Below are 25,082 nucleotides of genomic sequence, written 5' to 3' on the forward strand. Positions count from 1 at the left end.
CTGAAACACGTGACCTTTATCGGGCAAAAACGTATTAATCTCTTCTGACAAACTTTCACATAAACATCTCTTGAGTATGAACATCTTTAATTCGTAGCTCGCCCGTGAAACGTGTTGACTAGACAAAAGTAGAGCTAAGTAATCATAAACACTGCAAAATCCCAAATCCATTTCCGATTGTAAGATGTAGTAAATCGAAGTCTAGTTGCACTTTATATACATGTCTCGAGACAAGAAACCATCAACATCAGTGTCCTAGAGTAAGCGTTTGACAAATGTGGGACAATAAAGGAAGTGTCACTAACTAGTTAATACTTCGATCATTTACAATGCAAATGTTGTCAAGACTTAAAACATGTAGTCGTCTGTCAAGAATATGTATTTTTTTTAATTTTCTATTTCCATGAGGTTTTTATTTAAAATGCGTTTATTGAAATTATGTAGCTGTATGCTAAAGTCAGCCTGCTCGTTTGCAAAATGTGCCTCAGTGGTAGTGTTGAGACTAATTTTTATTACTTTTATTGATTCGGTGGCTAACTGATCTTCTATCATTGTGTTTGGTTAGTGCTTCCTTTCTTTGACTAATAATCATGTTTATTGTTTGGAACATGCTGCAGCTCCATGACAGAAACTATAGACAGACTAAATCCCCCGCAGCCATACAACATATTCTCAAATAACAAACACTTCTACAAAGATAATGGTTTACACACATAGAAAATTACAGACACAGTCATGCACTTTTATGGTCAAGACATGGTCACAGGGAAGTCGTCGTCCTTACAAGATGTGTCTTAAACTTAAACTTAAAGATGGAAAGACAATCAGAATCTGCATCGAGTAGTGTTAAAACAGTTATGCATTTTAACAGCACATGCACCTACTTCTCTGCACCATACATGTTCATTTAGCAAAACTAGTTTCGTGAAAAGGAATTTATTGCATTTAGAATATACAATCTGCGTGTGACCCAGCAAATTCCTTTTACCAATATACATAAAAAAAATTTCAGATCTTTCAGATCTCCTCTCAGCGTTAGAAAGAAATATTTTATTTACTTCCCAAAATTAATTTGATTATATACAAAGGAAATGGGGTTTCAGTTTATTCCATAAAGAATTACGAAAAGATGTATTTTTAAAGGAATCATTTTAATTGCTTCTTTAACCTAATAATCACCATTTGTTTAAATTTAAAAAATGCATTTCAGAAAGAACTAACTCGTATCACTCTGGTGTTGGTTGGCAGTTTGATAGCAAGTGATAGAGTGAGAGAAAGCGACTGTTCCTGAAAAAAGTGAGGTCTACATCACTTCATTTCCCCACGTCCTGAAAATGTTCGGGAAAACTCTTTATATACATATGTACACAGAAATAGAGAGCAAAAACTAAAAACAGGAGAAAAACACAGACGCAGACAATGTCAATGCTGCTTCAATGTCTGCATGTGTCCAACCACGTAAAATGCAGTTTTACTCTAACATCACATTGGTGTTGTCTTGATGTCTCACCTGACTGAGCAGACCTCAAAGTTTGGCTGAAAACCTTGTGAACCAATCCCCTCCACATCTCTTAGTTGACTAGATAGCCTTGTTACAGTAAAACAATGGTGTGAGCTAAAACACTCTGGGGCTTCATCGTAGCACTCTAAACTGTCTTGGACATGTATTGTTAATGACCTTACAATGAATTAGTAATTTATAACACATGATAGACCCTGGTCAATATTCAAGTTGCTTAAACATTTCAAACAAAGTAAAGACTGAACATTTCCTTTTGTCTGCTGATGTGTAACTAGGTAGAACAGACGACAGTAATTATTTCAGTGTTGTATTCAATCTCGCAATCTTTCTTAAGGACATGATTGAAACACTCTCTATCCTAAAAATACTGTTTCCTTTGACTTGAAAAAAAAACCCACTGTTTCTTCGACTTAAATACTACTGTTGTTTCTGCGATTTAAAAAATGTTTCTAATTTCTTATAAACTATATTTTCTGTTAATTCAGAGCACCATTGTTCTCTGCCAAGTAAAAGCACTTTGATTTCATGTCACATGAAATTGTTTTTCGTTGCTAAGCAGTCGAGACTTGCAGCTCATAATACACATGGCGCTCAGTGTCTTACACAATACTTGATCCTCCAGAATTGGAGTAAATTTACGGAGCATCCAAAGCGTCTGTAATCGAAAGTACAAATCATTTATTGATAAGTTTGTTAATAATTAATTGACACATCAGACAGCAGAGGAGGTAAATCTCACTACTCACTACTACCAACACAACAATTATTAACACTATTACAATTAATTTCTCCTCATTTATGCATCACCATTATGGTTATATACATTTCAATAGTAATACTTAACATAAATATAAAATCTGCATGTGTATTGATAATTGATAATTCTATCCCAGTCTGTGAGAAAATTTGCAATCACGTATTATAGAAGTAAATATATGCTTCTCTTTCCGTCTTTCACATTGGTATATGTTGAACGTTAGTCGATAAAATTTCTGAATTTTCGGTTTCTTTGACAAATAATTTTTAGAAAAGGAGATAATCGAATAAAAGCATACGAGATATTAGAAAGTGGTTTTAAATTAAACAGAAACACTCTTCAGCGAGGATACATGTTAGAAAAGTATCAGAAACTGTAATACAATGAGAATAAATTTCCATTTAAAACTCTTTGAATTTCAGACATTAATAAGAATACATGGGAAATATACTGATTATTTTCACTACCTTCATTCCTCACTGATTTCATTGTCGTCTCTGGTTTTTAGACACTTTTCTTTTTCATTGACGGGATCACCTTTTTCCACGTCATGGTTATTCGTCTGCTTTGTTCTTCGTTGGTGTCTGCATGAGGTTAATTAAAATAAATGAATATAGTTGAAATAGGGTAAGGCAAACAAAAATGGCTTAAGCACACACTCTTTCTCACTGTGTGTCTCTGTCTTTCTCTCTCACACGTGTTTGAACGCCGTGTTTATGCAATGTTTACATTCGTCTGTTATATATACAGACTCATCCCACTGGGACTTGTCTCCCCCTACCTCATTCCCTGTGTGGTGTGCGAATGCTTGTATGTCTTGTGCTATGTATTCAGTTTTCATTGTCGACACCTGTGTTGACCAAATAAATATGTATGATTTTGTTATAACTACAGTACAGCTTTTGAGAAAGTTAATAGAAACTCACAGTCTCCTCCAAAAGAAAGCTGCAAGAATGACAAGTACAAGGAGGACGACTATGACAAAGGCAGAGCTGACACCAACAGTCACACCATTCCCCTCTTGTCCACTCTGAAGTTTGTCTAAAAATAATAAAAATTAATGCATATATGAATTATTTACTAAAAACTTGCATTTTTAAAACAGCTGGTTTTAGAAAGAAATTTAAATTCTAAATGCTAAACTATCAACCATTACCCATTAGCATGCTAAACGACTCCTATATTACTCATTACCATTACCATGCTTAGCATCGGAAATTAGTTAAATTGCATAACATAATTTTCATAAAAAATCTTCATGATAGAAACAGAAAGTATTTTACAAGCTACACCTGGTTAAACTAGCAAAACAAAATGCATTATTTATGTATGTGTATGTGTGAGTTGGCGGGTGGATGTAGGTACAAGCTGCTGCTCATTTACACCCATTCTGCCAACATGCTAGGCTGCACTTTAAATCAGCTTTATACATAGTTCTCCCATAAAGCAGACCTAAAAACAAATAAAGATTCAAACAGAGAACTAAAGATTGGCTGGCTTCACAAGTTAAACTCTTAGTAAAAGGGAGGTAATTTATGAGATGTAAAATGACCAAATATTTAAGTGTTTACAGTACTATAATTGTGTGAAAATTATTTGGTTTTGAAGAAAGTTTAGTCAAACCATAACCACTTCTTGTTCTGTATTGCGGCCTCTTCCTCAATAATTATCACAATTTTATTTATCTGCTGCAGAGGTTACAGAGGATCCTTCGCTGATAATGTGTAGAAGTCTTTTCTTCCTTTTTTATACATTTTTATTTTACTTTGTGTGTGCGTGTGTGTGTGCTCGTGGGTGTCAAGCTGAGGTGAACCAGAGCGTCTCCGCTAGGAACACATCAACTCACTGACAACCACTGACACAATGATATCATCTTGTGTACATTGTCTTCCTTCTCTCTTCCTACATTATGTGAGCTCAGGCTCAAATCACAAGAGGTACTTACTACACATTAGACGCTTATTACAAATCAGACTTTAAATGCATATTAGATACTCACTTGTGCTCCCTGGTCTTTTTTCACTTTCAATTTTTGGGTTGCCATTGCCAACTCCATCTGTAAAAGTCAAACCTACATGAAATTCCAAAAAGGTTGTACTTTACTCTCACTTTGCTTTCTTTATAATTGTTTTTTAAAAGATTTATTTAAGTAACTTCCATTAAAATTCTTTGAGAAAATATATATCTTGAAGGTCACATTCAAAATATTGATATTTTATATCAAATTTCAAAAACCGCAGTTTCACTTTCGTACGATTATGTATTCTGCTGATTTTTGGTAATGACCACTATTTGCTGATGTGAATATACGCCATCAGGATCTTTTCACGATGTTCTTATTTATTGTCAGCTAGTTTCGTTTTTATCAACAACCTGTGTGGTAAAGTGTAAATCAAGTGTGTATGTGTGTGTGTGAGAGAGAAACAGTCAGAGTTGGTCTGAGGTGAACCAGAGCGTCTCCGCTAGGAACACGTCAACCCCTCGACCGATCAGATGTTGATGAACATTAACATTTGTTTTTTCCTCAACATTGTGAATATATCTTACTTGACAGATTACATCTGATGATTTGTTCGTGAGCCACATCAAACAGAATTTCTCCATCAGTCAGACATTTTTGTGCAGTGTCTATGAGGACAGAAAAGTTGTTGCTCGGCTGCTCGTCACACGTGTAACCCTTGGCTGGGTCACAAGAAAATTGCCCGTTGCGCCACTCACACGTTGCGATGACTTCTGAAACAACGGAATCACCTCACTGAGGGCGCCTTGTGTATAAACCGTGTATATAGTCCAAACAAACAAGAATAAGCTTGAAAAGGTCTGGAAATTAAATTGTGTCATGCCAGAAATTGTGTCATTTCACTTAAAAAAAATCAAAATAAACTAACTTACCTTCCTTTTGACCAGGATTTTTGTACTCGATCCTAAATTCTCTCCTCTCTTCGACGATCTTGTCATGAAAGGAGCAGCTTACTTTTCTGACACAAGTGGTTTCATATTCTGTATTACACTTGTCTGAAACAATCGGTTTCAGCCATGCACTCACTCATGTTTTAGAAAATTATAATAGAATGAGAAAAAAAAGCAGTGCTGATATTATTTTTATATCAAAATTGTTTCTAAAGCAGACATAACACAATACACAGTTTACAATGTTGGAAATCCTAAGTGATAAATTACAGTGGTAATTGGATAGGCCTAAGCATTTATTTTCTAAAAAATACGAACATCGCCTTGTGTAGTCTGGTAGATTGGTTTATTGGTCTATTTTTACTTTCGTCAAATTACCTCGTGTGAAATTCTTGTGTTTTTTTGCAATTAGTTTGCAGTAAAAAACACCAGTTGAAGGATGTGCGTAGAATTCTATTGTTACTCTCCACAGCTTTGTGACTGTTATTTACTAAGTACTGATGCTCGTATGATCTCACATACAATAAGTTGAATAATAATTTTAAAAGGGATTACCTATCGCAAAAACAGGAGACCAAGCAAGTTGACTGGTGATTACAGCAGTCAGTACCACCACCAATCTGCTCATTTCCATTCCTAAAAAATAAAAAATAAAAAATAAATAAATAAATAAATAAATAAATAGTCACGCATGACATAAATACCGATTCTGAACATTTTTACACTAAATGCTGTTAAAGGCAAAAGCAAACACAGAAAAACGTAAACATTATCAATACAACACTTGAAAAGATTTCGCAAAAACGCTAAAGAGTGCAAGAATATATATCTCGCCGTAGCAGGATTAGTTGAACGCTCGTGTAAAAAGTCCACAAAGGTAATAAATAATTATGGTGTTTACAAATCAAACTTAATTACCTAATCAGAAAAAGACATTTTGATGATGTATATAGCTTACATTCAGTGTTCAAACAGCGGAAGACTTCTTGCTTCTATTTGAATCCACTCGTCTAGCAAACTGATCTGACTAACCACTTCTTGCGTTTACTACCACTGGCGTAAGCCCAAATGAAAATATAAATTCAACTAATTGCTCATTTCCTCTACTTGCAAGGGTTAACTCTTTCTTTACGCATGGCTAAAGGCGGCCAAACCCCCCTGTACTCATGAATTTACCCTTTTTATATAGACTGATACGTCGAGTCATCATACGTCGCTGTCATTAAGTCATCCATTTGTGGTTTTTCGTCCAAAACTAGTTTTTGCCGACCATTATTTTACAGCTGTATTATTCAGCCTCATTACTCTTTCTTACACTTTTTTGTTGTTGCAAATACTTGTACCACTGCCTTTATTCGACTAGCTAAAAACGTGTGAAAACATAAAAAATAGAAAAGGCAATTTTGTCTGTATCTTTCTTAGTCATTCAGGCAATGACTCAAGATATTTTTAGATTATAAGAATAGGCCTAAGCCTTATTCTAAGCATATGTAACACCAACCGCTCCAGGCGTCTATTAGAAAAGGCCTGTCTTATCTAAAAATAACCACAACGTCATACAACAATCATAATCTTAACTAGTGTCTGTTTCGTAAAAGGATGCATATTACAATAAATAATTGTACTATTGCTTAAAATACATTTAAAAATGAAATAAATGTAGTTTTTATATCGTGTCGCAAAGACGTTCCTGGTGTAGCAGTGTTAACAAAACTCGTTAATTTTACTTGTGTAGCAAAACAGACAATCATATATTTTGTATAATAAATGTTTATCAAAGTCAATACGAATATATATATATGGAAGCAGGTTATAAAATAGAAAACAAATTTTTTTTTGATCTTTTACATCCAGGGTATAACAGGGCTCGAGTCTATGAAAAAAGGCCTAAGCTATCATTAATCATCGTGTGTTGCTTTCAGAAGAAGTATCTGTTGTTCGCTTAAAATAACAATTTCCACAAATACACTGGAGCTCTAATAATTAGTTTTCTCCATTATCTAAAATAATCATCGACTCGGTTGAGGTTGATACTAATTAAAAGACCTACCTCCGCTTCAACTGTCTTCCTAACCTTCCTCTTCTCGCTCAACAGCTCGTCTGGACCAGTTGCATAGGCGTTGATTTGTGATCACGTGTTATCTTCAGTCACATGAAGATAATATTATTGGCTGCAAAGTCGATGGAAGGCGGTGCTGCCCCCTAGGCGAGAGACAAAACCGTAGATAAAACCTAGCCTGAAAATAAGCCCTAGAATATTTGTTATAATATCCATAATATATATTCACTCGTGATATAAGGCCTAGTTAAGATCATCAGCCAGCAAGTCCATCAAAACTTATGACAGGCGTAGTCAATTTTAAGTAATAATATATTAATAGACCAATAAATAAAGTTATCGATTAGTATTAATAATTTAATGCTTCAAATAAATGGTAATATGATATTTATGACGATGTTTCAGACGAAGATTACTGTAAAAAATAATTGTAGACTATTGTGCATGGAAATTAGCCCTAAACCCTTTTTTGGAGCAAAAATGAATATAAGATCCGGACTTATTTGTGCTGAAGCACTGTAAATCCCGCTCTAGAAATGTGCACAAGTTCCGGCTGCCCTACTTTCTCAGAAACTCCTCTTTATACGATTACTAATAAGTCTTCTATACCGAGCGTCCCAGCCTGTCAATGTGTGTGTGCGCGAGCCTCATCTCGGCCATATTTGGGCTTAAAATGTTGATTTAATTTGGATATTATATGTCATATTAAGTACAGATTATTACTGGTGTTTTTCTATCACGTCGTATAAAAACTCTAGAGTTGCCAGTGATACTGCTGCTAAACATCGCAATCATTCTAAAGTATATACAGTGGCTTCTTTCGATGAAACCAATTATCAGCAGTAAAACACAAAAATTCAAATAACAAAGTCCACCTCTCTTCACTGGGAGTTTATTTAGCAATAAGGTTTCAGACATTTTTAAAGACCTATCTATCTTTAAGCTTGACGCTTTACAACCTGATGAAGAGGTCGCGAAAGGGGATTCGCCGTGTCGCCGTGATGACGGTCTAGTCATCCATTAGTCATCACTAGCCGAGACCTTGTGAAATGCGTAGATCACATGGCACACCAAGGACTTCGAATGTTCGCAATGTAACATTAAGTACAACACACATTCCCTGATGGTGGGAGTATAGCTTCTCCAAGGACAGGGGATTATATATATATACCTACCAACTAGAATTTATGTGCAAACTGTGCATGATACGTGTGAACTGAATTATACACGTGGACTGTGGATGATAAGTGCCAACTGTGGAATACTGACTGTCCAGTTCCTGCGTCGTCAAGAGTAGATGACTGCAGCCAAAGAGATAAATATCCGAGTATAAACAGCAAACAACGGTGTAGAAATAATTGCTGCTTGTGTATTGATGATTTGTGTCTTTTTTTTGCCTAATTATATCTTCTTTTACATACATATACTGATGCAATAACATCACATGTCATAGCAAATAGTACTGAGCAGAGCAGAGCACGCGATTGCTAAATCAGCCCGGCCATTCAGTGAGGGAGAGTTTGTGAAGAGTTGCATGATAAAAGTGTGTGAAGTCTTGTGTCCAAACAAAAAGCAAATGTTTGCAAATGTAAGCCTCAGCAGAAACACGGTTGCTAATAGGATTTGTGAGATGGCCACTGATGTGAAAACACAGCTGATCGAAAAAAGCAAAGACTTCGTTGCCTACTCTCTTGCAGTCGATGAAAGCACTGACATGACGGACACCGCACAACTCGCCATCTTCATCCGTGGAGTCGATTCAAGTTTAAATATCACAGAAGAAATGTTAGACATAAAATCCATGCATGGAACAACGACAGGGAAGGACATTTTGACAACGTATGTCAAAGTATCACTGACATGAACCTGCCCTGGAACAAACTTGTTGCACTTACAACAGATGGAGCGCCGGCGATGTGCGGCCCACAGAGTGGACTAGTTGCAAGGATGCGGTCACATATCCAAGAAAATTGTAGTGGGGATTTGATAGAATATCACTGCACAATACACCAAGAATCGTTGTGTGCTAAAGTCCTCAACATGGAGCATATTTGTATGAGCAACTTTTCTCTGTGATGAAGATCAACAAAACATCACACAGGAGTAGTCTTACTGATGCACACTTGCAGTCCATCCTGAGAATCTCCACAACACAGAAACTTACTCCAAACATAAACGAACTTGTTGCCAAGAAAAAATGTCAAACGACCACTTCTGACAAAGTAAATTAAGAAGAAAAACTGTTAAGCCTTGGTTTGTTATTACTTTAACTTTGTTTTAATGTATGATTTTGTTTACACAAAATTAATAACAAAACGTTTAGTTTTCTACTGTTCAATAAAAAGTTATCGGACTTAAATAATAACCTTCGGCCGCCACCATGTGTACGATGTGAGATTTGGCCCCCTGGGTAATTGAGTTTGACACCCCTGCCCTAAGGAGCTCTTAGCTGTTGAAGAGAAATAAAGTACGACTGCTTCTAACAGGTTTCCGGTCATTCTGACTTGCATGTTTCATTAGGCAACTTTGCTGTTTTCTTGTTGACTGACTATACTGCTGTCGCACAATGGTAAGTATAAAATATATACCTTTCTAGATATCCGAAAATCTGCATATTATTTAAAATTCATTTATTAGTGCGATAAACCCAAAATGTCAGGTCTAGTACCAGTTTTCAACGACTTTCGTCTTCAATACTAGTCAGTCTTCAGTTTCAGATCACAATGTTCACACAACCTTAAAAGTGGAGTATAAACTTGTACAAAATGCCACAGAATTTTGTGGCTGATTTCCCCTAGTGTCATTTGCTCTTTTTAAATTATGTAACACTGGATTCTTGCTTGATTTCTAAGTCTAAGTTATTTGAGAATGCTAGATGCATTTTTAGATTGATTGAGATTCAGTCAAACCTAGTAATATTGGGGGAAAAAAAAACAACCGTGACTAAAAAATGTACTTTAGTGATATATAATTCGTAACATTTTTGTAGCCATGAAGCATTTATTTTTGTTTAAAGGTTCTGTAAATAAGAGAAATCAGTAACATGGGACAAGTATTATATTGCTGATAATGTTATTAACAACTAGTTTTCTCTGCTATCTTTTTCAAGAGTATTCTTGCATACAATGGCGCAGCCATTATTGCAATGAAAGGCAAAGATTGTGTAGCCATTGCTGCAGATCGACGTTTTGGAATACAAGCACAGACAGTTAGCATGGACTTTGATAAAGTCTTTGAGATGGGCCCACACCTTTACATTGGTCTCCCAGGTCTTGCCACAGATGTGCAGACTGTGTAAGGTTCCCTCTTGATTTGTGCCATATATCAATTTGCTGCAGTATTGTAAAATGTATTTCAATGCTTTACCGATATTGATGGAAACTATATCATTATTTATTAATGCACTGATATTATTTCATCTGCTTGAGCAGTATCATAGTGTGTGTAGACAATTTTTCATGTAGCATGCATTTGGAGTAAATGATCATCATGTGGCAGCACTGTTACTAGCTTTTAAATTGATGTTAGGCTTTATTTTATCTTTAATTTACCATGTATTTCATAAGCGATAGGCTAAGCAAGCCATCAGTTTTTGTATGTTAGGTGTGCATATTGTAAAAGAATTTTTATGTTTATGATATACAAATTTTATTTTAGGGCCCAGAGGCTGAAATTTCGGTTAAATCTGTATGAACTACGAGAAAACAGGAGGATCAAACCAAAGACATTCATGAGTATGGTGTCAAACTTGCTGTATGAAAGGAGGTAAGAGCATTTGCATACTGTTCTATTAGTGATACATTCATTATAGATATTGAAACTGTGAAGTTATTCTCTGATGGAGATGATGGCTGCTAAAGATTGCTTTTGCAGTGTAGAGTGCATGGGGTTTTGATATATTGTTTTTTAATAGCTCCATCATGTATTGTTTGTAGGAGAGGGCTTTCTTTAGTTGGACTTTTTTTTACCATTAACTATACCATTGTCTAGTTACCATTTAATTGTTTTTTGTTGTTTTTTTTTTCGTCACAGATTTGGACCATACTTTGTTGAACCAGTCATTGCTGGCCTGGACCCTAAAACTTTTGAGCCTTACATTGCATCAATGGACCTGATTGGCTGTCCCATGGAGACAGAAGACTTTGTTGTCAGTGGCACATGTTCCGAGCAGATGTATGGCATGTGCGAGTCTCTGTGGGAGCCAGACCTGGTTGGTGTAACATAATTTGTCTCTCTCCCCACTTCCTGCTTTCATAGGCCATAACTAAAGTCCATAGCTGAGTTGCACGAATTGAGTTTCACTGACTTTAAAAACACTTATCCATAGATAAATGCTGATACATCCAGTCCTGAGAGCAAGCAAATCAGAATGGTTTGTATGCTCATAGCTACAGATCTGCTGTCCCCGTAATCTGGTGCACTTCCCACGAATGTGGCTGTAAATAAATTACAAATCCTGGTCTATTTCAGTGCATCTTTGCATACTTAAGTCCAAAGCTTTAACTTTGTGCAAATGCTTGCAAACACCAAATGCTGTTTCAGGGGCCAGACGACTTGTTTGAAACCATATCTCAAGCACTGGTCAATGCCTTTGACCGTGATGCTGTGTCAGGGTGGGGAGCTGTTGTGTATATTATGTGAGTTTTTCTCCTTTTAAAATTTGACATTCTTTGTTATTTGAAGCTAAAAACATAGCAAAGGAGCAGATGTCTTCATAATGAACATGTAAACCAACAAACACTAGCTTTTGCTGATGTGTAAATCTTGACATAAATTCCTAAACATCAGTTACTTTAAGACAAGTTTTATAATCCTCCCACATCAGTCTTTTGTACTAAGAATTTTCAGAAACTGGGCAGTTATCTATATTAGCTGAGAGCCTAAACTTTTTTTTTACTTTGCTTCTCAATTCCTATCAATTTTTTTTTTTAAAGTTTGAAAAGCTGTGATATGCTTTTGAAGGTCATTGTTTGGACTTGCCAATTTATATAGATGAACACTATGATATGCTGATGCATCAGGTGTGGTAATACTTTGTTTTCTTTTTTTAGTGAGAAAGACAAAGTGACCAAGAGGCTGCTGAAGACCAGACAAGATTAATGATAACATGGCTTCCGGCAGTTTTATTCTTCGGATTTACTTTTCTGGATGCTTCATGTCTTCTCCATCAACTTCATAAAGACTAAAACTCTTGTGTTTGAAATAAAACTTGTGTCCATCTTATCTTCTTTTCTTGCTGGTATGAGTGCAGATGCTGCTTACAAATGAAGTTTCATTCATAGAACTAAGCTAAATTGGAAACAAGCGTGCAGAAGGATCAATGCCTAATCATCACAAAACAAACAGGAAATACCAAAACCACACGAAAAAGCAACTATGGTTGCGGATCCTGTGGTAAAAGGTCCAAACAGAAATGGATGTGGACAATTTGAGCAGGCATATTGTGTCTATATATTCTGCATATTCACCTAAGTCTTAGGTGAACAACATAAAAGTTTCATCCAAGTTGTCCCAAGGGCAATAAACTGAGCAAGTACTTCTTGATAATTGAATTACCCACTGCTACTAGGTGTGGAAGGTAGAGCCCAGCCTTCTTCTACTCAAGAATTGAATTACCCACTGTTTTGGAAAAAAAGTCCTTGTCTTAGGTCTAGAACCATTAGTCGAGGCTCCCCACTGTGAGGTTACAGTCACTTCTGAATAAATAGTTTCAGAGCTAGCGCTGGGAAGGAAACATTTCAAAATGACAAAATCAGAAGCAAACAATATTTACGAACATTTTATTTTGATTCAAAAATATTTTGCAAGCACTTCTTCCTTTCTTCCTCTACACTGGTAGACACATTTAATGCAGTGTAGTTTTCTTTACAATACAATAGTCTACAAACAATAGAGTTTTTCTGCAACAATGCATAATTTAAAAAAAAATATTGCTGGAAAAGATACCAACAAGCTAAAGACTAGCATTAAGTTTGATGAATTAAGAATGTCTCAAAGTCTGGCAGCTTTTTCCATCTTGTTTTGATTACAACCACATTTTGCAGCATGAGTTACCTATTTGAATTTAGAAATTCAGGAAACAGACATGTATCCACATGCAATTTATAAATAGTTCATTGTTTAACAAATGATCATCTCCACCTGCCTCAGAATGGGCACTGGATTGCAACTGAATCTGCATGATTTACGAGCTTTTCTTACACTTTGCAGAAAGTGGACTGTGTGGGTATAGCTTCACAAACCGGCCCAGAGCCCAGATAGGGAAGACATTGCGATAGCTAGTGTAACTGATGGCACATGACTTGTTGAAGACACCACTGATATTTTCCTGAGGCCAATCACCATTGTCTTCCTGTCTTGATATCAGCAGACGTACACCCTTTTCAATGACTGGTAAAACAGGACATCTGCAATTTATTTGTAGAGGGGGAAAAAGCAAAATCATTTCTGAGGTTTTGATTCTCATTAATTTGTTAATTAAAAATCCTCTATAATAAATGAATAAATAAAATACTGCCTGAAAGTTTGGGTCATAAAAGTACTCATGGGGAGGAAAAGGTTTTTAACTCATCAGAGATGGAACCAACCAGCACTTGTAGTAAATGCTGAAACTCTGGTACATTAAAAAAGAAGTAGGTGTATTACACTTCACGTTTCTTAAATATCCACTTGCGTCCCACATCTGAGCACTAAACAAACTTTTCCTGATGCACTTACTCGACTGACATAAGACCAAGCAGTGCCCAGGATGTGTTAACAACCTGGGATGTCTTGCTTTGAATGTACGTTCGCTGTTCGCATGACTCAAAGTTCTCACCCCAGCCGCCATCCTCCATTTGTTTGCTCACCAGAAATTCACAGGCTTTTGCCACCTGTTTACCAAAAAAATGTCTGCATGAAGTATCAACATTTTCAGTTTTATTTCACAAGAAATGACATGCCATAGTACTGAGATATATATACATCTACACACACACAAACTTTCTTACCAATAAATCATATCCAGCAATAAAAAAGTTGCTACTAATCTGCATTAAAAATAACAGTGAAATTGACAACTTTGTGCTAAAACGATTTTTCCTTTGTTTTTTGCTGCTACAAAATCAAAATGTCCATGTCTTCTTAATCAGCAAAACATTTTTAAATGCTATATATTTTTTTACGAAAAATTATTTCACACCAACCTGAGGGTCAGTATCTCCATTTTGGTATTTTCTTCCACAGTGGGCAAAGGCCTCCAGGCCAAACCAAGCAGCATAGGTAAAGCAAACACCCCATGAACCTTCCCATGATCCATCTGGCAACTGTCTACTACATATGAAATTAAGTCCATCTTGAATGGCTTGTTTAATCTCTGCAGCACGATAGTCTGGAAAATGCTCACAGAACTCTACCAAAGCCTGCATACATGCTGAAGTGCATTCGACATAAGTGTAGTCTATCATAATGTCACCTGTAAATAAAAGAGTTTGAGCAAATTAAAAAAAAAAGAAAAACTCATAAATTCAGAAGGTCCATTAAGCAAGTTTACTTTACAAGCTCATGATTCAAATGTATATTATGAGCAAAACAGAAATAGTTCAACACATATAGTTCTGTATTTTAATAACATCTTTACAGGGTTTTTTTTTGTTTGTTTGTTTTTTTAAATTGGGGGCAAACACTGCAAGTTGGTAAAGTGAATCTTGTCATCCACTTAATTGTGAACAACATCTAAAATATGATTCATTAACAAACGACATCGTTAGCATATTCTGACGCTGTACCGATACAATACAAATAAAATAGTCAAAGATTACCAAAGACTTCTGATGGATTCAGCAGCTCTAACAGAACTCCTCCACGTTTGTCTTCATAAGTAGCCCAGCCACCATCATCACATCGCATGTCCAGCAACTGAAAAGACATTTTATCACTTTAGCACAAAAGTGGAAAATTTAGCACCTATTTCACCATGACACTTCTTGTCAGATCATCACATTGTCCTGTGCAGGCCTGTTAATATCAATGGTGCATTATTCAATGTTATTAGTGAGAGTGAATTCCAGCCACCAATATCACCTCATACCATTTACCACTTATAATAAACAGAAAATCATTTACATTCCTTTTAATTTCTGATTAATAGTGCACACCTAATCCATTAGATACAATCAGTGTCATGACCAAATTACACTTACGTTGGAATTTGTACTAACTGACAAGGACTAAATTAAGATGCAGGATCGACAGCACTTTAGCATATGATCCACTTCATTGCACCATGTGTGTCATTTAATGCTGGGTAGGAAATCTTCCAAGGGCCATTTTGATATTGATACCATTTGCAAGCCAATCATACAAAATTATCTAGTTAAAAATTAGTCTGCTCTATTTAGTGAAGCTGTAATATTGAGTACAATCCTGGCACTGTTGTTCACCGAGGTGAAACGCATGCATAATTCTCCAAAATCGTCCATACAGACCACATGCAGCTGAGGGGAAGCATGTCTCTGTTCTGTCATGTACTCATAAGTGTCCTATATCTCATAATGGACATTCCTTGCTTATCCCTCAAAATTTATGCTATTATTATTGACTTAATATACATTTTTAGGTTTCTATAAAAGACACATAGATTTACTTAAATCTGTGGCTACCTTGTGGGCCCAATCATTCTATTTAATGCAAACATTACTGTGCTTATCATTGCCAGTGCTCCTTTGTACCACAAAGCAAAGATGTGTCTTTATACAGACATCACCGCACTTACCACATCGACTGCTCCATACAAGCGTTCTTTAGCAACATGAAGATCTGAAGTCAAGAATTCACACTTGTTCTGCAGTTTGATGAGTGCCTTCAGACCTTCTGCTGTACAGTCTGATACTATCCATCCACAGTCTCTTGTGCTAAATGGGAATCCATCCTGGACAAGATTTAGTCACCAAAAACACTGGTCAACACTGAAATTATTACTGACTTAAAAAGGTCCTACCTTGGAGTATCTTGGTGTGCTGAACACAAATATGACCATGAAAAATTTTTATTGACTCTCGTTTTGAAGATATTTGATATAGTTCATTTTCTCTGTTTCACCATGTAAATTTATCCAGTAGGACTTTAACATCCTAAATAATCCTAGAATGATGTTTTATTGCATCACATTGCCTAATACCATCATGCACACATCACCCAGAGTTTACTCCATCATTTTCTGATGCAAAGCAGAACTACTGCCAGCCGTCTGGTGAAATAAGCTGAGATCAGCAGTGTACTATATAAAACGTGAGCTAATTTTGCATTTTGATTGTCATATTCGTGTTGAACACATAAAAATTGATAGCAAATGACTAATTTTATTTCAGTAACATGACTTTAGTAAAAACTTTTGACCAGTGAAATTTATTTCAAATATATTGCTTTCTAAAGGAGAAAATGTTCAGTAACAAAAAATAAAATTCTCAGCATCTCAAATTTTCTCTCTCAGTAACAATGGAAATAAGGGATACAAAACCTGCAACAGTAACTAACTTTGTTCATTTGTCGGTAATATTTCTTGTAGTCTGGTGGGTTTTCTGGAATCTGTGTAAACTTCAGAAATTCATGTGCCTTTTGCAGGCATGGCTCAAATTCTTTGATGCTATGAGCACCAGCCTAAGATAAATTAGAAAAAAAATGATATCTTAGGCTTATTTACTTCAGTTACTTGCACACATGTTGCATGCACACACACGTACGAAAAAAACATGTACATGTGCCCACATAGCATGCTTCCACAATTATTCATGCCCACACAATATTGTGACCTTATAAAATTAGAAGATAAACTATTTTATAATTATATTATATGGGTATAGCACTCTAAATGTGTTGCCAATTGTGCATTCACACTAAGAATAAATTTGTGCAAAACTGTAAAATAAATATATATGATGTTTTGACATCAAAACAGCAAACTACTTTAAAAGTATAAAATAATAAGTGTATACAAAATAACACAGTAAACAATTATTTTAAAATTTTATTTAAATTACAGGAAACATTTCATCCCAGCTAGCGACTGTTAAAATACTGATTTATTTCTGTGAGTTCAAAATTCACAATTTGTTACCTCTGTCAAGGCTGTAGCAGCAAATGCTGTGTCCCAAAGCTGAGATCCATTTGTACCCTGAAAGATATTTGCAACAATTTATTGAAATACTAATTTACTATGACAAATAGTACACTTGTAAAGAGTGTTAAATTATTTATTTCTTGGTCACCAAAAGCAACAGCACAACTGATACATAATTTATCAATACTTACTGTCATTTTCATGCCATCCAGCCCAATCCTGACAGAAATAAGAAAAAATATTATTAAAGCCTCTTCACACTTCCTGGCATGCTGAAATAGGAAAGGAAGAGAACAGGTATGTGATTTTGCTGCTGGATTCAGAAAAATAAGTCTGGAAAAGAATGAGGACTACATGTCATATAAGATTACAGCATATAAAATATGTAAGGGAATGTGGCAAGACCTGTCCAAAGTATATAATCCAGGTTTGACACTCTATCATAAAATCAGACATTTAAATTATTTTTTTATAAAGAAAAATATATATCTGTACCACAGATAATCCTGCACTCGTTTCTGGTGCATTTTAAAATCAGGATGATTTGGTCATCAACTGTCCAGCGTACAAGCATCTGGATGACTTTTGAGATCTGGACATTCGAATGTAAATGATCATTTGTATAATAAAACTTACTTTATGCAAATAAAGTGTGAATATACAAGCAGGTGTGCGTGTAAACTGCATGTTTACATATTCTTTGGTTTAACAATATTTTGATAGGCATTGGCAATTACAATGTTCATTCAGATGTGAACTTAACAGGCTCAAAACAATTGTATAATTGACAAATTTTATTTCTTCTTCCTTGATTGTACTGTGATTCCTAATATGTCTCTAGATAAGTTTATTTCTAACATCTACTGAAATGCATAATTTTTTAGTAAGCATCAGCATGAGCTATCAATATCTTTCCTTTTGGACTGTCCATATCCTCATCTGCACCTTTATTAAAATTTGACTACTGTAATTCTCTCTTGTCTGGCTATCGTCTTTATCTTCACAACAAACTCCAACACTTCCAAAACTCTGCAGCACAACTCATAGTTTAACTTGTTCTACTTTGCTTCCACTTCTTTGCAGGCTCTGCTCCTTCTTACTTATCCAACCTTCTAAATCGTTACACACCAAGCAGTCATCTCATTACTTCTGAACATACTTGCCTCCTTTCTGTTAAAAATTCAGGACAAAAACTGTTGATAAGTGTATGTTTGCCTTTTCAATACCAACATTGGAACTCCTTCTCTTATATGATATGCCATCAGCAAATAAACATGCCCTTAAAACACTTCTGGAGTTGTAGGCCAAAAAATTTCAGTCTAGTTATTGTTCCACATCTACTGTACCTTTCACTTTTTAAAATTTGTAGTACAATTTCAACACAGTCATATTGTTCATGTACTTGATTAGTCCTCGGAGAACGATGCTAATGTTGTGGTAGAGTACTATACAAATGTATATTTATCATTCAGTGTGCCAAAACTGTTATGTATATCCAAGTGTAACTATGGAACATTCAAAATGGTATAGAAAAAAAACCGCTTCATCTAACAAGATTATTTATAACAAATATTGGTAAATTTGCCTACGAAGAAAAAAATAAAAACTACTTACAGGTCCAATGCTAATTCCATTAGTGAAATGATCATCTGCACATATATGTTCGTAGCATTCCTGTAAAGCCTTCTCTCTCAAAACCTTGCTGTGGAAAACTTCATACCAGTCCATCACATCTACAGATGAAACACAGCACATTAGAGTCCTTTATTTAAGAGCCACTTTTATCCTGAAGCAGTAAAGCAACCTGTAACTTCAAGCACCGTGCAAGCAAACATTCACTGAAACAACTGTGTAGAACTTAGATCTTGTATTTTTTACTGGAAATGCAAACACAATAAAAACATTGTTCAAGTGCTATTAACAGACTCTGCTTAAAGAAAACCATTAATTTATAATCAAACTCTTCATTATAATCTCTTCAGATATGATATTTGGAAAGTTTTTAAATACAAATAAAAAAATTGTTGATGAATAAAGATCAGAATGCACAGTAGATGGCTGATGTACTAACTTTCCTTCTCTTTTAAAAAATGAGATTAATCTTTTTCCCACTGAGAAAAAGTTATTACAGCAGACTTTTAATCTTTATCAGTGACCAAATCTTGATTCTGAGGTGCAATACTAAAAAAGGGTATATCATATACTTACAATACCCTAAATCAAGTAGCCAAGAATGTGGTGAATACAAGTCTGCTTTTGAAACATTGTTTTTCTGGGCATTCCAGTTGATCTGGTCGTATGCCAAAGGATAAAGTTCCTAAGCAAGAATATGATATGGATTGAAATATATCTTTTGTTTTCCACTTCGCTGGTCAGACAATTACCAGTCTAAATAATCAGTACAAAAAATAAAAATAAAATTTTAGTTTTCAAATCATAGTAAATTCAGATAAAGAAAAATTATTAGCTTCTCCATCCAGCACCTCCTTTGGAAGAGAGTTTAACCTGTCACGGTGAAGATTTCTGATACTGTTTATTTTTGTGCCACAAAAGTGGTGTAGTTATACACAGCTCATAAAATCCATAATTTCAAAATTATTAAAGACTAAAAACCACACAAAGTATAAAAGAATAACTCTTTAAAATTCAGAAAAGCAATGTTTTTAGCTATTTAATATTTCTTTAAGCTGTTGCTTTTCATTTTCTAGTAGTAACTCCAAAAGAAGGCATTATAGCTCTAGCTATGAGTAGGCTAGAAATCCAAAAGATATTACAAGAAATAAAAAAGTCTGCAGTCTCAACAATCGACATACACATAATGACAAACAGATTTTTTAATATTCAAAGAATGAACTTTTAAGTTTTACATAAATTCACATTGCCTTCTCTGTTCATTGTGTAAATCTATGTCAAAATGACAATGACTACTGTCATTAAATACTGATCCAGTATACAAAAGTTGCCACGACAGTCCCATACATTTGTCCTCTTCTTTGCTGCCTTATTTTTTCTTAATAGGAAACACACACCTTCTAATATATGTATGTAATAAATTCACTAACAAAATCATTAAACTATTTACAATATTTTGACCATTACCTGTCTCAGTGATCGTATAAGATCATCTTCAGGCGCTGTGATGCGACGACCATAACAGTAAGCCATTGGGAGATAAACCTGTCTGCAGTGACACCATAGTCTTGATGGGTGAAAGGGTAACCACTGCGGTAATAACCTGAGACAAGAAACTTAAAACTTAACATGATAGTGGGTTTAAAAAAAAAAGCGTTCCCCATGACAAAGGTGAAATCTGTGACAAAAACCCTGAAAATAAGGTAAAAATTATGAAAAATTAATTTGACATCTATTACTTATTTATATATCTCATCTGGATAAACATTTTTGCAATGGAAATCATCTTTAATTTATCAGCTTTTTTTCAGCCCTATCTTGAAAGACTATGTGCTGTGACTCCCCCACACCCTACTCAGTGACTGGTGTGACATATCAGCTATGTCCTTCAGAGATAAGGTGAACAAAAGTTTGTTTTCATCACCTTTTTCCTTCTGAAAAAAAAATACCTCAAATAAATTAAAATTAAAAAGTGACACTGTCACCATTTTCATCCATTTCACCAGCTCCCATAAATATTGACAGCAATTTTTCATCCAATCCATCAATGTCAAAAGTTATAGAAAGCTTTGGTGATGGTTCTTCATTTCAGGATACAATTCTATTGAGGATGAATAAGGCATTACCAATTTTCAAACCTATGAATGGTAATGAGAGTGATCAAATAGGAAAGATGATTCCAATTTTCGCAACAGCCTTGTCAATGGTGATGGAAGAGGTAATTAAAGTTATGAAAGCCTCCCTAGAGTCCCAGCAACAACTACCATTAAAAAAAAAATACCAGCTGCTGTGTGAACAATGACCTATGAGACTGACAGACTTCAACAATGCAGTCGTCAGTGGTCAGTCATTTTGGCATTTTGAAAGATGCGGCTAAGAATGAAAAACAAGTCTTTAGGGATGCTGCAGTGGATATCTTTGTCACTCACATCGCTGTAGTTCACCATGCAGGAATGGAAATCAAAGAAACTCAACTGTGCTGATCTAGGTTATTTCTAGGTGTCAGCACAGTGCAATGACGATGAAAAAAAAGGAAACTGATAGGTAAGCCCAGTTATGAATACATTATCATCACTGGTAGTATCGTTCCTCTTCACATGAAGTTGCTCAGTCAAGTCAAGAGATTGGGCTATATGGGGTGGACTATGGAGAGCAAAGTAACCAAAGAATTTCCTCCATGACTTGTCTCCAGCTGATCATGTGAAACCCATAGTCATCGAGATCCCAGATAACCTCTTCACCTTCTCTTGGTCTGGGAAATTTGTCCAAAATTCCTAAAACTGATTTACTTAATAAGTTTGCACCCTGCCCTTTGATTCCATTTAATAAAATTTAGGTTAAGCTGCTTTAAGCTCTCTATTCCATAAGTAGGATATAGTGATATACCTAGGGATTTAAGAGCATGTCTCTTGTATAATCTAGATGAATTTCATTATATCTTTCTGTGTGAACACCTTCTGTTAACTGTTAACTGACCATGTACCTCTAATACATATACTTTCATGTGCTTACATTCTGCACTCTGCAATAGTCAAAAATCAGTCGCTTACCACATTTCTGGAAACAGTGAATGCAAGCCATCCCAACTGTACAGATTAAGCACAGCCAGCCAAAATTTTCCCCAAGATGGTATTGCACAAGCACCTCCTGAAAAAAAAAAAGCAGAAACAAAAATATTTACTTTCAGTGAATTTGTAATTTTAAGTAAAAGACTAAACAACAAAAAGATAGGTGACAATTAAGCATTTGTTAACACAGATTTTTATACCATGCTCTTTTGTGCTAAAGCTAGTGTATGAAACAAACACTGCAAGTATAAGGTATTAGCAAGTTTTAACCAAACAGCTCCTCAACAAAATCCAAAGTAATGAATCTACTTTACTACATTAATAACAATTTACAAATTTACTTTGCATTCAGCCACTGATCACCCTTTGTAAATGTTAAAATCCATTACTTACCTAGTTCATGAAGCAGGTTTCTTGCTTTTACAAGGTCTGGGTCATCCTGGTCAACCCCTAAAAGTCTCATGGTGACATAGTTTAGGGCACAGCCAAAAACTGTGGGAGGTCCTTCTATATGTCTTAAACAGTCAAAAAATATTCCCATGTATGATATATCTGCACATATTTCTAGGTGCTGCTTATATTCAATGTGTAGTCAGAACTTTTTATCCAGACAGAAATCTCACTCTATTCCCACATGTACAGTTGTCTTTCCTACTGAATCTTAGCACTGATCACAAATCATTCTCCATCCCATGACAAACGTACCCTTTTCTTTAAAAATAACAGTTAGATACAGGTCATGAAATGATAGGAAAATAAAGAAAAAATGTTTTTATTGGCAGACAAAGAAATCAAAAAGCAGATATTCGCTTTAAAAAAAAAGGTTGCCATTTATTATGCCATCCCTTATTTGGATGAGTCAGAACAGCTTTTAGAAATTTCATTATGTAATGGTAGAAACAGAGTAGAATGGTATGAAGAGAATAATTAACCATTTGGTGATATATGTAGAGTATTCACAGGTACTAAACATACTACTGTTCTCTAAATACTGCACAGCATTAAAGAAACTTGCTTGTAACAAATTTTTTCTCCCTTATTTTTATCTCACCTGTTACTATTTAGGAAATACTATAGATATGAGGTAATATTTGTTCTCGATTGATCAAGTCAATGAGTATTATATGTAGATAAACAACTTACAGACCCCAACCACCATCTGGGCACTGAACAGAGCGAAGGTAACGAATCATTTCCTTCTTCTGCGGCTCTGTAAATAGCGTATTTGTCATGTAGCAAACTATGACTAGACCTGAAAGGAAATAGGATAAATAAGATTATCACCTCATGATAATGATATGTTGACAAAAAAAGATGACATTTTTTAAAAAATAAAGTAGTGTGTTCTGCATAATGCAGTTCAAAGCACAAAAAAGTAACAGGATGTACAGTGTCACATAATGACTTCTATTACCCAATAATGCAGCCACTGTTAACATAAAACAGTAAATTGTATTTGACTGTCTGTGGATACAAACTAATTAAAAAATACTAAAGAAGGACAGAAGCCCATTTTTCGAGATGTCTCAGATATTTTGTCATCTTACATCCAGTGCTTTCCTGCCTTCAAAAAGTAACTCCCCTTTTTCTAGTTTGCCTTACTAAACGATGTTAATTTGGTTGCTAGTTTAGTTATGATCATTCACAACAAGTAAGAAAATATTCCGTGGGTCTACCTGGCATGAGGAAAAGAGGACCACCATAGTCACCTGCCCAGTGACCATCCTCTGCTTGTAGCTTGCTGTAAAACAGTATCCCATTATACAGTGCTTCATCTGCTGTGTCTGCTTGTGGAAGAGGTGGTGCAAGAACACTCTGGAATATAAAGATTTCAGCTCATCTTCCCCAGTGAAAACACATAATTTTTCTATTATGAGAATCTAAGTAGGCAATACAAACTGCCTAAATAAAATACAACATAGGATAAATCAATCCCAGAACATCACAGATTTATCTGGTGATGCATCTAGCTACCATTGAAATGTTCTATCACAATAGACTTTCCAGGCACTTACTGTGTCAAGCCCCAACGAATGAAGTTCCAATAAAGTTTGCTCTCGTGCTGAGGCAACATCTTCAACGTATGTCCACACCTGTCGTCCATCCTTACATGTTAAGCGCCATTTTGTGAGATCAGTAGCAGGTTTAGTCTTGTAGGGACCTCCACGATTACGCCTCATGTTATTTTCATATTTGAACTTCATTGTGTCACTCTTAAGATTGAGATCCCTTACAAATAAATATTAAAACCATTAATGACATAATTGTCTTTATCATCTACATTTTTTTTCAAACAAAAATTTTAATAGTTTCAAGAATTTTACACCAAAATTAAAATTCCTGTAAGCCTTATTATTCTAAAAAGTGATTACAACATCCACAAGCATGTTATAGTTTTATAACTGTGTCTTATCAAGGTAGGAAAAAAGCCTTCAAAGAGGGTCTTTGATCTTTTTTTGTAGGTTTTAATTTTAAAGAAACAGTTTAAAGTTAATTGATCATGTTCATGTACACACAATTCATAATTAACATTGCATTTCTTGTATAAGTTAAATTAAGCTTCATATATATCGACTTGTATAAATATGTACATATTAAGTGAAACATTATCTTTTGTTTCATATTTTTTCTGTTAGTTTTAGTTCAGTATAAATGCAAAATAAAAGCGTTTACCACTAAAACGTTACTTTCTTGTGTTCGGTTTACATCTGAATGCAGTCAGACGACACACAATCACCAGCTGTTTTGACTCGGGAGACTTCAATCCACCAATCAGATTAGCCCTAAGTCGTACTCTGGACGGCTACGGCCAAGCTCGCGAAAGCGGCCCTTCGTCCTACATTAAAAATTGGGTGAAATACCTTAAGATACTGTGCATGCAGGAATGTAATTATGACATTAATGACAAAACATTATTTTACGAAAACGCGTACAATGTATTGTTTGTGTGAGCTACACTTTTGAATATATAAATCCCGTTGAATGAAAAGGTTATCTAGGTGGTTACTGCATTAAATGTTTATGCCTCAAAGAAGTGA

At 35.2% G+C, this 25,082-nt stretch overlaps 3 protein-coding genes across 4 annotated transcripts; 1 reads left to right on the forward strand and 2 right to left on the reverse strand.

The window, feature by feature from the left end:
* Window positions 1–687: 687 nt before the first annotated feature.
* On the reverse strand, window positions 688–7,355 carry LOC112564392. 2 transcript variants are annotated; one of them, XM_025239165.1, is made up of 8 exons: window positions 7,240–7,355; window positions 5,745–5,825; window positions 5,172–5,294; window positions 4,827–5,012; window positions 4,279–4,335; window positions 3,206–3,320; window positions 2,747–2,863; window positions 689–2,177 (listed from the first exon to the last, which is right to left on the reverse strand). In XM_025239165.1, the coding sequence occupies exons 2-7, from the start codon at window positions 5,821–5,823 to the stop codon at window positions 2,749–2,751; spliced, it is 675 nt and encodes a 224-aa protein (XP_025094950.1). In that variant the 5' UTR covers window positions 5,824–5,825; window positions 7,240–7,355; the 3' UTR covers window positions 689–2,177; window positions 2,747–2,748. The 2 variants fall into 2 exon arrangements, with proteins under 2 accessions (XP_025094951.1, XP_025094950.1); XM_025239166.1 differs by lacking the exon at window positions 7,240–7,355 and having other exon boundaries at window positions 688–2,177.
* A 2,309-nt stretch (window positions 7,356–9,664) lies between these two features.
* On the forward strand, window positions 9,665–12,469 carry LOC112565212 (proteasome subunit beta type-3-like). Its single transcript, XM_025240542.1, has 6 exons — window positions 9,665–9,817; window positions 10,358–10,542; window positions 10,906–11,013; window positions 11,281–11,458; window positions 11,791–11,885; window positions 12,300–12,469. The coding sequence occupies exons 1-6, from the start codon at window positions 9,815–9,817 to the stop codon at window positions 12,346–12,348; spliced, it is 618 nt and encodes a 205-aa protein (XP_025096327.1). The 5' UTR covers window positions 9,665–9,814; the 3' UTR covers window positions 12,349–12,469.
* A 543-nt stretch (window positions 12,470–13,012) lies between these two features.
* On the reverse strand, window positions 13,013–24,764 carry LOC112565055 (lanosterol synthase-like). The gene is given in 19 exon segments (XM_025240299.1): window positions 13,013–13,655; window positions 13,966–14,120; window positions 14,433–14,701; window positions 15,048–15,144; window positions 16,001–16,156; window positions 16,762–16,884; window positions 17,342–17,398; window positions 17,536–17,563; window positions 17,840–17,894; window positions 17,897–17,936; window positions 18,959–19,077; window positions 19,553–19,661; window positions 20,444–20,579; window positions 22,027–22,123; window positions 22,438–22,559; window positions 23,188–23,296; window positions 23,721–23,859; window positions 24,060–24,273; window positions 24,718–24,764. Coding segments are annotated over 18 exon segments (2,223 nt in total). The 5' UTR covers window positions 24,249–24,273; window positions 24,718–24,764; the 3' UTR covers window positions 13,013–13,432.
* Between the last annotated feature and the right edge of the window lie 318 nt (window positions 24,765–25,082).

This window comes from Pomacea canaliculata, linkage group LG5 (genome assembly GCF_003073045.1).
Source record: "Pomacea canaliculata isolate SZHN2017 linkage group LG5, ASM307304v1, whole genome shotgun sequence".
Taxonomy (NCBI): Eukaryota; Metazoa; Mollusca; class Gastropoda; order Architaenioglossa; family Ampullariidae; genus Pomacea; species Pomacea canaliculata.

Coding starts and splice junctions, on each gene's coding strand:
- LOC112564392 (XM_025239166.1), bottom strand. CDS start 5,823: ATGGAAATGAGCAGATTGGTGGTGGTACTGACTGCTGTAATCACCAGT. Junction 4,336..4,826: donor CATCAGATGTAATCTGTCAA/GTAAGATATATT, acceptor TGACTTTTACAG/ATGGAGTTGGCAATGGCAAC. Junction 3,321..4,278: donor AAAAAGACCAGGGAGCACAA/GTGAGTATCTAA, acceptor TATTATTTTTAG/ACAAACTTCAGAGTGGACAA.
- LOC112565212 (XM_025240542.1), top strand. Junction 10,543..10,905: donor GCCACAGATGTGCAGACTGT/GTAAGGTTCCCT, acceptor ATTTTATTTTAG/GGCCCAGAGGCTGAAATTTC. Junction 11,886..12,299: donor GGAGCTGTTGTGTATATTAT/GTGAGTTTTTCT, acceptor TTCTTTTTTTAG/TGAGAAAGACAAAGTGACCA.